Below are 15,672 nucleotides of genomic sequence, written 5' to 3'. Positions count from 1 at the left end.
TATTTAAAAATTTATAATTTTAGGTTTGAAGCTGCAACAATTTGCTGTAAGAACTGAATTTGAAATTCAAACGTGTGTTTAAATTTTTAGGTATTTATTTAAATTAATTTATGTTTACTGGAAAAGCTGCTAATTATAACAAGCAGGACTTGCCTTGCCGATTGATTACTCGAAAATGTTCGTCATTTTAATGTTCGCAGCTAAGGTAGGAAGAATCGATAAATAATCAATATAATCATATTTTAAAGAAGTAGGAGAATTGGTGCGATTTAAAATGGATTTATTTTCCATTTTGTTCATCTTTTTTTAACAAGATGAATCTAATAAGGATATCAACATAGACATTACCGGAGAATTTAATAAGTATTTTTTTCAGAATGTTAAAAATTTTCGACCTCGCATGATAATTTAATAAAACTGTTGTAAATGAAGGTTTTGGTGATTAAATTAATAATCCTAAAACGTGCCAAAATTTTAAATGTTAATTTAATTATTTAATTTAATTCTACTAATGAGGTTATACAGTTTCTTCAGAAGGGCAGTGACATCTATAAGCAACTGACCATATATTATAATATATATTATGTATATATTATAATATATAATGAGTGAGATTTCAGCGGAAAGCATTTAATGTGCTTTAGCTCTTAATTGTGTAAGTAATCCTGACTGTTTGTTTCTCAGCAAATGAGCGTATAAGTGTAACAGGCACAAAGTGAGTCGCTATTTAGACAGCATGACTCATTCATTTAATATAGTGTATGCTCTATCACAGATGATCATTAAACAGGACTCTCCAGGTAATATCCAAGAGCCTCCCGTTCTTTTTGATTGATTTTTTTGAGAAATGGGTCAGATTTAAGAAAAATTACGTCAGTCATGACCAGTAAATATATTTTAAATAAAAGAGTTTTCATTTTGAGTGATACATTTCTTTTTGTCGAATCGAAGGTCGCGTTGGAAGGCGTGCAGAAGAAGGCTGGATGAATTTTCAGGAGATTACCACATTGTTGATGCATATTTTACATGTTCAACAGCTATAGCTTGATTGGAGGGACAGGTAGTGCGCTTCTCAATGTAAAGGTTTTTACAAGAAACAACCTATAATGAGTTCACATGGTATAATTTTTTCGGTTTGATGTTCTATATAATGAATAAACTGGGCTGCAATTCTATACTTATGGGAAAGGATTCATTAAAACTAAAAATCATGTTACTAATCATCAGTATATTGTCCAACTATTACAGCATTGGAATTTAATTGGCAAAAATATTCATTATTAACCAATTTGGTTCGGAGGAGCAAAAAAACAAAAAAACACACTACAATATCCTGGACGTACCATTTCAAAACATATTCGATGTAATTAGAATCATAAGAAGAATAATTAGAAATTGTGTAATACATAAAAATGTAACAAATATTTCAAACAAATAAATAAATTGCAGAGAAGTGATCGAGGCAAGAGCGACACGTGGCTGTAGCCTGCATGCCACCAGTCACCGAAAAGCCGGACGTGATCCCCGCGCAACCATGAAATTCATTTGAAAACTTCGAGAAAATAGACCATGGTAAATGAAAGTCTAATTTATTATTTAAAAAATAGTCTGATATAACTAAATGCAAGCCGGTTTAGCCTTCTTGGGAGGCTAAGAATGCTGCTCAACCACGACGGAGTCTGCATCAGCTGATCTCATCATGGCGGCTGCCAGCTGCGCTCCGCTGCAAGCAGTGCTTTGCATCTTCGACAATTGTGGCTCCATTGTTGACAAAATATGGCTTTAAATGGAATCAAACTCTGTGATTGCATTATTTGTAATGCATAATGCTATAATAAATGAAATTTGATCTGCATTTTGACAGTTTTTATTACTAAAGTTAAAGACAAAGGGAGTATGAGATTGGGCTCGGAAAGTGGGGTGTGTTGCAGGGGGTTCGGGGTTGTCAGGTGGTCGGCAGTGTGTCTCGGGCAGTCGTGGGAGTAGCGTCGTGTGTCCTATGCGTGTGCCGCGCGACGCTTCCCTACCGAGGGTGATAACATAGTTTCGCATGACCCTACACGATCTTTTTATCGGTTTTGGTAATAAAAACAAAACATTTTAATAAATGAAGCTTTGTCCCCGCTCTACAGCGATGCGGAACGTATTTTAGATCAGAAGTTTATCCCTGCGTTCACTAAGTCATTGTATATGGCGCCACCCCAAGGCTGACATCAGACCAGCGGCTGCCGGAAACAGCTGATACGCATTATCAACATCAATCAACCATTTCTCAACAGCCATTTAGCGTCGCTGCCTAGAAGGCAAATGGAAAACCACTTCATCTAAGTAATGAGAATATCTGATTCTGTAATTGGCTGTTAGTCACTTAGTCGGAAAACTTGGCACGTGACATTAGCGCATTTGTTAACAGTTTGCAATATCACCAAAACTATTGATTTAGAACCTTAAAAGATAAAAGATAGTGAGAAATTCTTGTTGAAAAACAGGCTGAATAGATTTTAAACCCTGTTAGTTGACGTTTGTAAAAAGCGATCCTTACATCTAGTGTAGATATTGAAAAAGGCCAACAAAATGTCTGGGCCAGATTTGACGTGCGACGAGCCAGGACTATCCGGTCTGGATTCGCCACACGCGTCGGTCGACCTGTCGCTGCTGCAGGACAGGCGGGTTTTGGATAACATGCTCAGGCTACAGTCGACCATGCTCCCCACAGACGAATATTTGTATAGCCCCTCGTCTGACATCAAGCCTGCTATGAGGAAAGTCGTCACCAACTGGATGCTCGAGGTCAGTGGCAGTGCAATTAAATGTAATTACCAGCAATTGCACCACCGGTAGCTAGCTAGTTAGGTTAGCGTACCTCGCACTATAACCACAACACCCCGACTATGTGCCGTGGCTAATCTTGTTGTCAATTCACAAATGGTAACCAAGTTGCTCTTGGTTTGTTTGTGTGGTAATAGTAACTGATTTATTTGTGTAGTAAAACAGAATAGAAAATCGCTTATTTTGTTTGGTGAAATGTTATGAGAAATTGGCTGCAGTCTGCACTCTGCAGGTGAGCAGGTCCAGTAAATTTACCGGGTGGCACCTCCTCCTCGCCGCTGCGTGTAAATTGGCACTTTTATATTTTCCTATTTAATCGGTCTTTAGTCTTTAAATATATCGGATCTCGTTCGTTACTCGTTAATAAGAGACGCCATGGGATTTGCGGTTTTATGTAGCCTACTGAATTTGATGAACTAAAGGATTTGCTTGAACGAATTTGCTTCGTACAGACGTACATCGATAAACGACAATGCTTATAGGTACGACGTTGCTGGTAAACATCACGTCACTTGGTCCACTAGATGTTGCAAGTCTACAGTTGTTAGAATTGCAGTTCAGAATTAAGGTCTATCGTTTTCATTCAATTAAATCGCATATAAAACTTTCGAGATTCTTAGTCCTGGAACATAGTAAGGTGTTAGGAATAGGTACTAATGTTTTCATTTAGTGACGATTCTACACACTTTGACTCGATGAAAAAGTAATGTATTATTTAGCGGGACAAAAGTGACTGTTTTAAGTACGCAAAACAAAATACGTACCTATTTCCGTTATTTAGTGTCAAGTCAAATCGATACATTGCAAAGGGTTTCTATTCATTTATTAGAATTGCAAGATGTCCACCAGCCAGGCGATGGTGTTGGTGCCTTGGTGGCGCTCGATACGCCAGCTGTACGGCTTGATAGCTCTCGATACAATTCATCTTAACCACATGCAGATCATTTACACCAATGTTTCGCGACACATCATCTCAATGATCTCATTTACACCGATCTTTCTGCGATACCTCCATATCATTTAGACCAATGTTTCTGCGATACATCCATATCATTTAAACCACTGTTTCTCTATACATCTATCTCGTTTGCATAAATGTACCGGTGCCAACGTTCTTGTAAATGATGAATAACTATTTATCTTTAGAAGTTGCCTAAACTAAAAGAGATATTTTAACTACGTCGTTAATTTGCGATATGCCGCGTATGAATAACGCGCTTTTGACCATCGAACAATCTGTAAAGCAGTTTTAGAACGCGCACCGCATTGGGAGAAATGAGAGAGTTATTGTGCTAATAGCGATGCAATTTTTACCCTTGTATGGGTCGTCCTGCCCCAGTAGTGTACGACAGGAGGGTGTATCCGTTCTACGTTTTCTGCTCGTGCTCTGGGAAAGCTAGTAGTTACTGTTTGGACAATGACCTCTTCAGTTTTCTCCTCAGTGAATATTGAAAAAAATGTGTATGGACGAGAACTCGTTACCAGGCGCATCATTCACGCCCACACGCGATTGGAAAATTTCAAATATGAGCCTTCTAGAAAAGCGAAAATTCCGAAACGCGAAATGCGTTCAGTAAAAGAATGCGCTGCTGGAAGAATGTGTAAAATCGATCGCTTTTTCTTTAAAGTGTGAACGTACTTCGTCACACGAGCGACTTAATTGAAGATATTTGCGTTTTTAATGCTTATAATTGAAAGATGTTGATACGACCTTGTACATGTACAGTGTAAACGCCTTAATTCATCAGGCTACGCATACAAATATCGTTATAGTAGGCTTGCGGGTGGTCTGTCTTCAACGTACACTCCATGTGTGTGTCAGTACGTGTAAAAATAATGATATCGTCAGTTTCTAATTAGAATGTTTGAAGCTTGTGTCCTCTTAATCGGGACTGAGTGATTGGAGTCCTAAACCGGCCAGTTGCTGCGTGTAACCGGCCAGTTGCTGCGTGTAACCGGCCAGTTGCTGCATGCGTGTTGTTCCTACGTGTAGTTATTGCTTGTCGTTTCTGCGTGTCGTTGCTGCGTGTTGTCCACGTTTGGGTGCGTGTTTCACGAAGTCTAATCCATGCTACGGAAAACCGCTATTCAGCACTGAAGGGTATAATCATGACTCATCAGCCACTCTGTGCAATAGCCACACCACCTTTAATTGAATAAAGTGTCACGAAATGCGCATATCCTTTCAAGTGCCATCTCAATCAATTTTAACGACGCTGACACTTTAGTCGCCATTAAACTTGTCACCAAAATTTAATAGAAATTATCTATTTTATTAACAAAATTAAACGAATATCAAAACAGCCTCTTATTATCATTTGGTTGCGATTGAATCCTTCAAGTCTTGGATCTTGCAAATGATAAAACGTTTTTTAATGATATTTCAAAGTGAAATGCCGCTCAGTGAAATAATTACTACAAGTTTTATTATGAATAATATTGTGTTTACTCCATGTAGGTACGTACTCATTTTCAAGCCATTTCAAATATTTATTTGCATTTGTGTAACTTCTATATTACAAAAACTAGTAACTTACTGCGCCAGTCGAACTCGTGGTTATAAGTATCTTGTTGACCGAATCGGTATTGAATGTCTAGGTGAATTTATGTCTGCTGTGAAAATGAGGCAATTTCAAGAATAAAATAGTGACCTCGGTCACGATCATTCGTTTCGAAAAAGTCTATTGGAGCGGACAACAAAACTGGTTGAAAGCTTGGGGCAATAACTCGGGCGTAGAGCGACCAAATATCTCTAGTATCTCGTATACCTTTTGTACTTTGATGAACTGTTAGCCTTTATTTCATATCCATTTCGCTTAATCCCGTATACGCCGTAACTTTTTCGCTGCTGCCAAGTTAGAAGATCTGCCACGTGTCCAGATAGATTGTTTCATACGTCCTGATGCTTGCTGATAAACGAACGTTGGTATATATACCAGTTTTGGTATGTATTACAGTACATGGTATTTATATATACGCCAGTTATTTTCTACGTATAAACCCTTAATCAGCGAACCATTCGCAATCCCTTACATCTACAAGACTAAAGCTGCGTGAACCCGGTGCCTTTGCAGCCATGCAGTGTGTAGGTATTGTACTTGGTGGCCGCTACTGTTTCAACGGCCAGTGGCCGCTACTTTTTTCAGCGGCCAGTGAGGTCACACACATGGGCGTTGTGGCTGCTAATATTTCCTCAACGGTGGCTGCTACAGAGTCACTGGAGGCTGCAGAAAAATCTCTAGGTACAAGACAGCTTTCATTTTCTATCGTTAAATTCCTCAAACTAGCAGCCACTAATTCACTATTCATTCCTTGTGTTCAGCAATCAACTATTGGTATGTTCCAACACTTTTTGAAAAAGTCTTACTAGTTAGTGGGTTAATTGATACGTTGCTTCATAGAACTTGAGACACTTGTCATGTAAAAACTTTGTTTCATATTTTATATGTATTTTAATTGGAAGCGCTCATTAACAATGTTGTAAATATAGAATGATTTGATTTTTCAATCAGATGCCTGATAATAATCAGAGGAAAATAATTAGCAGTCTTACTACTGGTATGACGTATGCGATAGAAATTTTGCTTATACCGCGTGTGCTTATATTCTTCCATCACATCGTATTTTCTACATTTCCAATTTAAAGGCAAGTAGTTTTTTGGTAGTACGGTAGTTATAGTTCATAGTTTATTTTTACTCAGTTCTCTCGACGAATAAGGTTGTCTTTTTTCAGCATATTCGTATTCAGGCGACATTTATTAGAAGCAAACGCTTGACATCACATCAGACGTAAATATATTCATGATATTCACGTACACGAGTGTTTTCTCGGAGGCAAGAGTTGGGCGCTCGTCGCGAGGCGGCCTCAAAACCTAAACAAAAAGTCACTCTCTGCAAATATTTTCTGGGAGGCACTGGTTTTTTCAGAAGCGTTTATCTCTTGAGTTGTTGTTTCTTCTCGTTACAATCTTATAATTGTGTTGACTTGTGTTCATATTGGGCAGACTACAAGCCTATTTGTGTCGGGTGCTCATTATTCACTTAATCTCTTATAATTTCTAGAATTAGCTCTCGGTACGCTAATAGCCTAATTCATTGTCGATGATTCATAATTCTTCCTAATTATATGTTCGGCATATCTGTTCCGAATAAATATTTATGTTTAGCCTCTTGAATGTAGCATCGCAAAAAGGAAAAGCTTGCAGTTCAATCCTATATGTCAATGTTTATAAATTGATATAATGCCAAGCTCATGATCGTTGCCGCCATTTGTAATAATTCCTAGCTCGATTATGTTGTTTATTACGGTCGTACTATTATTTGTCATTGGTATGAGAATTAATGCATTTTGAGTGTTTTTGTTTTAGCCGTCATTGTTAGAGCAGCGTTATCGCGTCACCGCAGCACGGCAGAGTCAAGGCCATTCAGCCTCCGTCTGGAGCTTGCCTTCATTGTTGTTCTGTTGCCTTCATTGTTGTTCTGTTGCCTTCATTGTTGTTCTGTTGCCTTCATTGTTGTTCTGTTGCCTTCATTGTTNCTACGGTGCTGCACGTCACACGTCCACTGCACTACGGTGCTGCACGTCACACGTCCACTGCACTACGGTGCTGCACGTCACACGTCCACTGCACTACGGTGCTGCACGTCACACGTCCACTGCACTACGGTGCTGCACGTCACACGTCCACTGCACTACGGTGCTGCACGTCACACGTCCACTGCACTACGGTGCTGCACGTCACACGTCCACTGCACTACGGTGCTGCACGTCACACGTCCACTGCACTACGGTGCTGCACGTCACACGTCCACTGCACTACGGTGCTGCACGTCACACGTCCACTGCACTACGGTGCTGCACGTCACACGTCCACTGCACTACGGTGCTGCACGTCACACGTCCACTGCACTACGGTGCTGCACGTCACACGTCCACTGCACTACGGTGCTGCACGTCACACGTCCACTGCACTACGGTGCTGCACGTCACACGTCCACTGCACTACGGTGCTGCACGTCACACGTCCACTGCACTACGGTGCTGCACGTCACACGTCCACTGCACTACGGTGCTGCACGTCACACGTCCACTGCACTACGGTGCTGCACGTCACACGTCCACTGCACTACGGTGCTGCACGTCACACGTCCACTGCACTACGGTGCTGCACGTCACACGTCCACTGCACTGCGGTGCTGCACGTCACACTTCCACTGCACTGCGGTGCTGCACGTCACACTTCCACTGCACTACGGTGCTGCACGTCACGCACGTCTGTGCGTGACGTGCGCACGCTTCGTCATGATGCGCTCACTCAGCTTCCCACCCGCTCGTTCGTGGGCGTTTCCGTGCGCCATCCACGCGTCTGCAAGCATGGCGACACGCATGGTTTAATTATGCGTGTGCGCGTTCAATTATTCGCAGGGATGTCCAAATATTCGTGTACGTGTGTGATTATGCGTGTGCGTGAGGGGCGGGCGTCGCATTGCATGCATGGAGCAGACGGGCTTGGGGCTCCCATAGGGGACGTGGAGGCTGTCTATGGGGCACGCCTGCCCCTCCGCCTTCTCCTTGCTTAACTGCCCCCCCTCCTGCCGGGGATTGGAAAAACCTTCCTATAATGATGCTTTATCCTACTGAGATCACCGTGACAACAATGGTATTGTGGTGTTGGTACAATGATCATCATAGGACTACTCTTGTTTCGCAGCCACCACTCCTACCACAGCCTCCACTCCTACCACCGCCACCACTCCTACCACAGCCATCACTCCTACCACAGCCATCACTCCTACCACAACCACCACTCCTACCACAGCCACCACTCCNAGGCAAAAGTACAGCCACAAGGCAAAAGTACAGCCACAAGGCAAAAGTACAGCCACAGGCAAAAGTACAGCCACAAGGCAAAAGTACAGCCACAAGGCAAAAGTACAGCCACAGGCAAAAGTACAGCCACAAGGCAAAAGTACAGCCACAAGGCAAAAGTACAGCCACAGGCAAAAGTACAGCCACAAGGCAAAAGTACAGCCACAAGGCAAAAGTACAGCCACAGGCAAAAGTACAGCCACAAGGCAAAAGTACAGCCACAAGGCAAAAGTACAGCCACAGGCAAAAGTACAGCCACAAGGCAAAAGTACAGCCACAAGGCAAAAGTACAGCCACAGGCAAAAGTACAGCCACAAGGCAAAAGTACAGCCACAAGGCAAAAGTACAGCCACAGGCAAAAGTACAGCCACAAGGCAAAAGTACAGCCACAAGGCAAAAGTACAGCCACAGGCAAAAGTACAGCCACAAGGCAAAAGTACAGCCACAAGGCAAAAGTACAGCCACAGGCAAAAGTACAGCCACAAGGCAAAAGTACAGCCACAAGGCAAAAGTACAGCCACAGGCAAAAGTACAGCCACAAGGCAAAAGTACAGCCACAAGGCAAAAGTACAGCCACAGGCAAAAGTACAGCCACAAGGCAAAAGTACAGCCACAAGGCAAAAGTACAGCCACAGGCAAAAGTACAGCCACAAGGCAAAAGTACAGCCACAAGGCAAAAGTACAGCCACAGGCAAAAGTACAGCCACAAGGCAAAAGTACAGCCACAGGCAAAAGTACAGCCACAAGGCAAAAGTACAGCCACAGGCAAAAGTACCGCCACAAGGCAAAAGTACAGCCACAAGGCAATAGTATACCTATACAGTTACAAGACAAAAGTACTGTCACAAGACAAAAGTACTGCCACAAGACAAAAGTACAGCCGCAAGGCAAAAGTACAGCCACAAGACAAAAGTACAGCCACAGGACAAAAGTACAGCCACAAGACAAAAGTACAGCCACAAGACAAAAGTACAGCCACAAGACAAAAGTACAGCAACAAGGCAAAAGTAGTCCCAAGACGAAAGTACAGTCCCAAGACAAAAGTACAGTCACAAGGCAAAAGTACAGTCTCAAGGCAAAAGTACAGTCACAAGGCAAAAGTACAGCCACGAGACAAAAAGCCACAAGGCAAAAGTACAGCCGCAAGACAAAAGTATAACCACAAGACAAAAGTACAGCCACAAGACAGAAGTACAGTCACGGCAAAAGTACAGTCACAAGAGCTAAATAACAGCCACAAGGCAAAAGTACAGTCTCAGGGGCAAAAGTACAGCCACGAGACAAAAAGCCACAAGGCAAATGTACAGTCACAAGGCAAAAGCACAGCCAAGAGACAAAAAGCCAAAAGGCAAAAGTACAGCCACAAGGCAAAAGTCCAGCCACGAGGCAAAAGTACAGCCACAAGGCAAAAGTACAGCCACAAGGCAAAAGTACAACCACAAGGCAAAAGTACAGCCACCAGGCAAAAGTACAGCCACCATGCAAAAGTACAGCCACCATGCAAAATTACAGCCACCATGCAAAATTACAGCCACAAGGCAGAAGTACAGCCACAAGGCAGAAGTACAGCCACAAGGCAGAAGTACAGCTACAAGGCAAAAGTACAGCCACACGGCAAAAGTACAGCCGGGGCGAGGTTAGCGCAATAACGTGAGGCACAACTCCCCTATTCTGTGCCTGAACGCGCCTCTCATGCCTCTATGGGGAGTCTGCCCCCCAGCTCCCCCCTCCCCTATGCATCCCCATTGCATTATACTTGATTTTCTTCAAGGCCCTTCCCTACCAGTCGCCTCTTACTGTTCTTGTCGGCGTTGTGCTTATTGTCGTTTCCTTGCTGGGCATTTAAACCGTGCCGAGTTCACTAAACTTACAAGGTTATAGCGTTGGGCAATGTTGCTGCCGCGCACGCTTGTGTCTGGCATGTCTCACTTTTGCCTTCGCAACTAATTTATCGCATATATTATTGTTACTTGGATCAAATGTTTTTTTAATTAGATCAAAAATATTATTGCTCACATCTAGTATTATTGCTCGTGCCAGTGTATTATCATTGCTCAGGTCAGATATATATACTATTATTACTCAAATTGAGCAAAACGATTCTACGCAATTTTGAAACTCCGCAAAAAATACGGTTTGGACATGATGAAGTTATGGTGAAAATTGCAAGGTAACGCAGGACTTGTTTTTATCGACGCAATATAATGCAGGATTGCCACATAACGCAGGATTCGTTGGAACGGTGCCACGTTGCGCAGGATTCGTTGTAACGGTGCCACGTTGCGCAGGATTCGTTGTAACGGTGCCACGTTGCGCAGGATTCGTTGTAACTACGTTGTGCAGGATTCGTTGTAACGGTGCGACGTTGTGCAGGATTCGTTGTAACGGTGCGACGTTGTGCAGGATTCGTTGTAACGGTGCCATATGCGCAGGATTCGTTGTAACGGCGCCACGTGCGTAGGATTTGTTATAGCGTAGTTGCCCTTCAACATGGTCATGATGATCATAATTTCAATCTCGTTGATATAATTACCTTCATTTGCCACTTTTAACCATTGCGTTTAATATTAATAACTTACCCTATCAATTTTCAATTGAATTATTTGGTAAAAACAAATTTTTCTGTGTTGTTATTAAGTGATTTTTTATTTTTTCATGTTGTTGATAATTGGCGTATCTCCCCTTGTAAAGTTTGCGACGAACACATCTGCGATGACCACGTCATCTTGGTAGCCGTCAACTTGCTGGACCGCTTCGATTTTTCTCTTTTGTTATAAAGTTATGTCCCTCCCTTGAAAATTTAGGCATAACCGTATTATTTTCTGTTTTGTTATGAAGTGTCGTTTCTTTTTTCCTGTTAGGTTTGCGACGAGCAGCGCTGCGAAGACCAAGTCTTCTTAGTAGCCGTCAACTTGCTGGACCGCTTCTTGAACACCACCGCCGTGAAGCGATCTCAACTGCAGCTGAGCGCGTGCGTCTGCCTGCTGCTCGCCTCCAAGCTGCGCCAGTGCAGCTACCTCTCCGTGGAGCTGCTAGCTTACTACACCGATAACTGTGTTACATCTCAGGAAGTTATAGTGAGTGTGTTATCTTACAGGAGGTTATAGTGAGTGTGACACCTCATAGGGTATAGAGAGTGTGATATAAAATATATATAAATATAAAAAATTGATGACATTTTGTTATCTCAGCAATACCAAAACACTGTAAAACATTTCATTGTTTTATTTACTCATTTCTTCTCTTCCTAGAACGGGAGTTTTTTTTTTACCCAAATGTAAGAACCCTTCTTCGTTCCCCACAGCAATGGGAAATCCTCGTTGTGGCCAAGTTAAAATGGGACTTGTGCCCGGTGACTGCAATAGACTTCGTCGAGGTTATACTTCAACAAATTCCTGTACCGGTGGATGTGACCGGAGTCAGAAGACACGCTTCTACCTTTATCGCGCTAGCTGCAACAGGTGCGTGTTAGCTTCAAACACAATAAAGAGATTTTATTAAGCGAAAAACTTGGTTATGGCCACTCAAATTAAAGTTAGCTCCTGTAGTTCTTTTTAATTGCAGCTGATCTATGTAAAATCTGTGTTATGTACGTATACATCTTCATTTGCAAATTGCCTAATCAAATTAACAAAACTAAAAAACATTCACTTCATCCTGACATCCTTACAAGTTGTTTGACATATGTTGCCTCTTTGTTAAGATCGAGGTTTGTAACCTGTAAAAGTTTCCGTTTCAATATCCCCTTTGATGATGGTCAGCTGTATGCATGACATATATGATTAATACTGTATGAGATAACGTAATCACTAATGCTTTCTATTGATGTTACTCGTCTGATTTTACAGAGTCAGAATTCATCTGCCAGAGACCATCCTGCGTAGCTGGGGCCGCCATAGTTGCCGCAATTCAAGGCTTAACGCACGCATCGCGTTCAGACCTGGAGAAATGTATCGAAATAATTGCTAATATGCTTAAGTCACGATCAGAAATTATAAAGCCTTTACTTTTCGCATTAGAAGCATCCGTGAAAAGAGCGTCAAGTCCAAGCGACGGCAGCGTTTTCGGCAACAGCCCGACCGGAGCTACCTCAGCTAAGCACCAAGAACAATATTCCAAGCTGCGAGCTATGATGGACCAGAGTGAAGAAATGGTCGATACCGATGGAAAAGAAACCCCAGTTGATATTCTAGATGTTCCAAATTGGTGAAAGTCAGTAACATCGCTTGCGTGATTAATATACGGTTTTTTTATATGAATTTTATAAATACAGTTAGAGAGAGTTTACCTCAAGGGCCGTAATTGCTGAATCTATGTACGCCGAAAACCACTAAAATAATATGTTTTATTTGGCGTCCGTTAGTTATTGAAAGCCTGACTTAATCCGGCATCTGACGTTGAAATAATGTTGATCGGACGTTTCCTCAACAAAATCAACTCTTGTTTAAACGTTGCTAAACGAAATCAACCCACAATCAACGGTTTTTCAACGTCATATACCTGGAGAGACAGAACCTAAGTTGTGAGAGAAGCCTGATTCTTGCGTAAGCTCTTACAAAAGCCCATGTCATTAAGCGTATCTTGAACGTTTGAACGTGAGAAAAAAAGTCCAATTGATCGGCATACGTGCTTCTCAGGTGAGTTGAAACTTTTGTTATTTTTATGCGTTAGAATGACTTGTCCAACTCAAGTGATGATAAACTACCGGTAATCTTAATGTTCTTGTATTTAGGAAATGCCGCAATTGCCTTGATAAATGGTTGCAAAAGTACCGTTGTAAGGAGTGATGTGAAATTAACTTGTAATGAATGGGTTCATCAGGGCCAAAAGTGATATCTGTGTGAACGTTCTGGAGAAAATGTTTCTCTGACAGAAACCAATATATGCTTCGCAGTGCAGTGACGGTATGCATTGCAGAGCAGTGACGATGCATCGCAGAGCAGTGACTATAATGCATTGCAGAGCAGTGACGGTATGCATTGCAGAGCAGTTATAGTGTTTGTGCAAAACGGGTCTTCTATTTATGTTTTTTTCTTTAGTGTTTGCGGATGTACATCCGAAATTAACTTTGCAGGCGGTTTCGATACAATGCTAATTTCTCCCGTTTTATTTGCGGAATTTGATGTATTTACAATAATATAGGTTAGATATTTTGTAGTTAGATTCGTTTTGAGTCGATTTCATTTCTTGTTCGGCTCATTTGTTTGACTTCACGGAACTTTGATTTTTACGGTTATATATACTACATTTGACTGGTAAACATTTATATACGTTAAATTGTCCACCTTTTTTCATCTAGTTATTCGATTTGTACAGTTGAATACTACTCTAATTTGTTATTCTTGACAAGACGTGATAGCAAGTGTCGCACTGCCCGAGTTGATGATTTCAGTTGGAGGATGTCCTCTTTTGTCATGCTTCCGTACAACGATACAAATATTGTGGCATATTGTCTTAGATAAACATTTTGTATTCATTTTAGAACAGCCTCAGGAATGGTTAGTCTTCACTGACTGGGTGTTATTTTGTTACTGGCCTGTCTCTTGATCCCCTTGTTCTGATAAGCTTTTTCATGTGTGAATTATGTTAGCCTGGTCGTCGCTTTAGACCTCCACCTGCCTGTCCCAACTCTACATCAATGACCTGGCACGTCTTTATGTCCATGGTGTCATTTATGTGGTGTCTTTATGTCCATCTTGCTATTAATTTCTTCATAATCTCAGTGTCCGAGTATATAGAAATAATTTACTTGGATTTAATGGTTGACTGATATCGCGGAACCGGTTTATGGGCGACCTACGCAAAGCCTGTGCTACGATTGCTTCAGATTTGTCAATGTTTCGGAAGGTGCTCTTGGTAACAGGTTATTTTCCTGTAGGCAAGCATCGGTAATATCACTTACGTTAGGTGTTGTTAAGAATTTGTTTTCCTGATGTTGACTTGTCTATAAAACAGCTAGCGTTCACTTGTTCAATACTAGAAACAATATACTATTTCCGAGCTCTTCACTCTAGTATGTTAGATTGGTCATAAAACTATCTTGCATAGTCAATTGAAAATTTCCGTTAGACCTAACGACGTTTACTGCTCGACAGCATCAGAACTGCAACATTCCCCATAGTAGCTTACCTTATTCTTATGGACTTGAACCCATACCATACTGTTCATACCATTGATTTTTCTTCTTTATGCTTTTTACTTGCTGTGAAATGTAACTAGCTTTCTGCCTTGTTATATTGTATACCTTCTATTTTATTGTATTTATCAGAGAGGGGCTTTGTTTTGGATCACCATCTACCTCTTCTTTATATCAAGAACTACCAACAAGTCGGAGGCAAACCGAACACAGGACGGCGAAATTCACTTCTGTAGTATAACTCTCACAGAAAAGAGAGCGAAATTTGTTCAAATAACGATACACTTTTTTCGCTTTTCTGCGGGGCATCCTGACTCAGCTTGATACAACCAAAAAGGCGTATCGAAAATACGAAAAAGTCACTATTTGGACACTATTACCCATTTACTTGTCTTAGTGCTCCGGTCGCTGCTCCAACTCTGGAATTCTCCCCCAGAATTCAAGAGATCATTCGAGATTTTGCTTTCGCCTGGAGGTGGCGTTATGACAGTCGTGGTGCTTCGTTTTAAGCCTTCTTATATGTTATACGCACTGCTGAGTTCGATTAATTGCACCCAGTTCGTAAAACTTATTTTTGCTAGTTAGTAGGTATCGAAAATTTGTAGGAAAGTTGTGTTATAAATTCAGGTTAATTTGACGCCTTCTTACTAAATATCTAGTTTTGAGCTGAATAACTTGCTGTAAATTGGCCTAGAGTTGTGATCTGAGCTTCTAACACTGAATCACTATTGCACAGAAGTTCAGCATCGGCTTTAAATTTGAACTATGAATATTAACGCCCATATATTTCCGAAAGCATTTCAGTCGAATAATAGACGCAATTTCTTTAATAATTGAC

The 15,672-nt window shown here is 41.5% G+C and overlaps 1 protein-coding gene across 1 annotated transcript; it reads left to right on the top strand.

Moving 5' to 3' along the window:
* Positions 1 to 1,973: 1,973 nt before the first annotated feature.
* LOC108673631 (G1/S-specific cyclin-D3) lies at positions 1,974 to 14,932 on the top strand. The gene is made up of 4 exons (XM_018161490.2): positions 1,974 to 2,790; positions 11,560 to 11,775; positions 12,003 to 12,159; positions 12,547 to 14,932. The coding sequence occupies exons 1-4, from the start codon at positions 2,575 to 2,577 to the stop codon at positions 12,906 to 12,908; spliced, it is 951 nt and encodes a 316-aa protein (XP_018016979.1). The 5' UTR covers positions 1,974 to 2,574; the 3' UTR covers positions 12,909 to 14,932.
* Positions 14,933 to 15,672: the final 740 nt, after the last annotated feature.

The sequence above is a fragment of the Hyalella azteca genome, unplaced genomic scaffold, assembly GCF_000764305.2.
Source record: "Hyalella azteca isolate HAZT.00-mixed unplaced genomic scaffold, Hazt_2.0.2 contig17334, whole genome shotgun sequence".
Taxonomy (NCBI): domain Eukaryota; kingdom Metazoa; phylum Arthropoda; class Malacostraca; order Amphipoda; family Hyalellidae; genus Hyalella; species Hyalella azteca.
The sequence above is the reverse complement of the archived record's forward strand: the minus strand, read 5'-3'. Positions and strand labels throughout refer to the sequence as shown.

What these genes read in the sequence shown, in the direction of transcription:
- LOC108673631 (XM_018161490.2), top strand. Translation starts at nt 2,575, where the DNA reads ATGTCTGGGCCAGATTTGACGTGCGACGAGCCAGGACTATCCGGTCTG. An exon ending in TCACCAACTGGATGCTCGAG is followed by an intron (nt 2,791 to 11,559) that starts GTCAGTGGCAGT and finishes TTTTCCTGTTAG; the next exon opens with GTTTGCGACGAGCAGCGCTG. An exon ending in TATCGCGCTAGCTGCAACAG is followed by an intron (nt 12,160 to 12,546) that starts GTGCGTGTTAGC and finishes CTGATTTTACAG; the next exon opens with AGTCAGAATTCATCTGCCAG.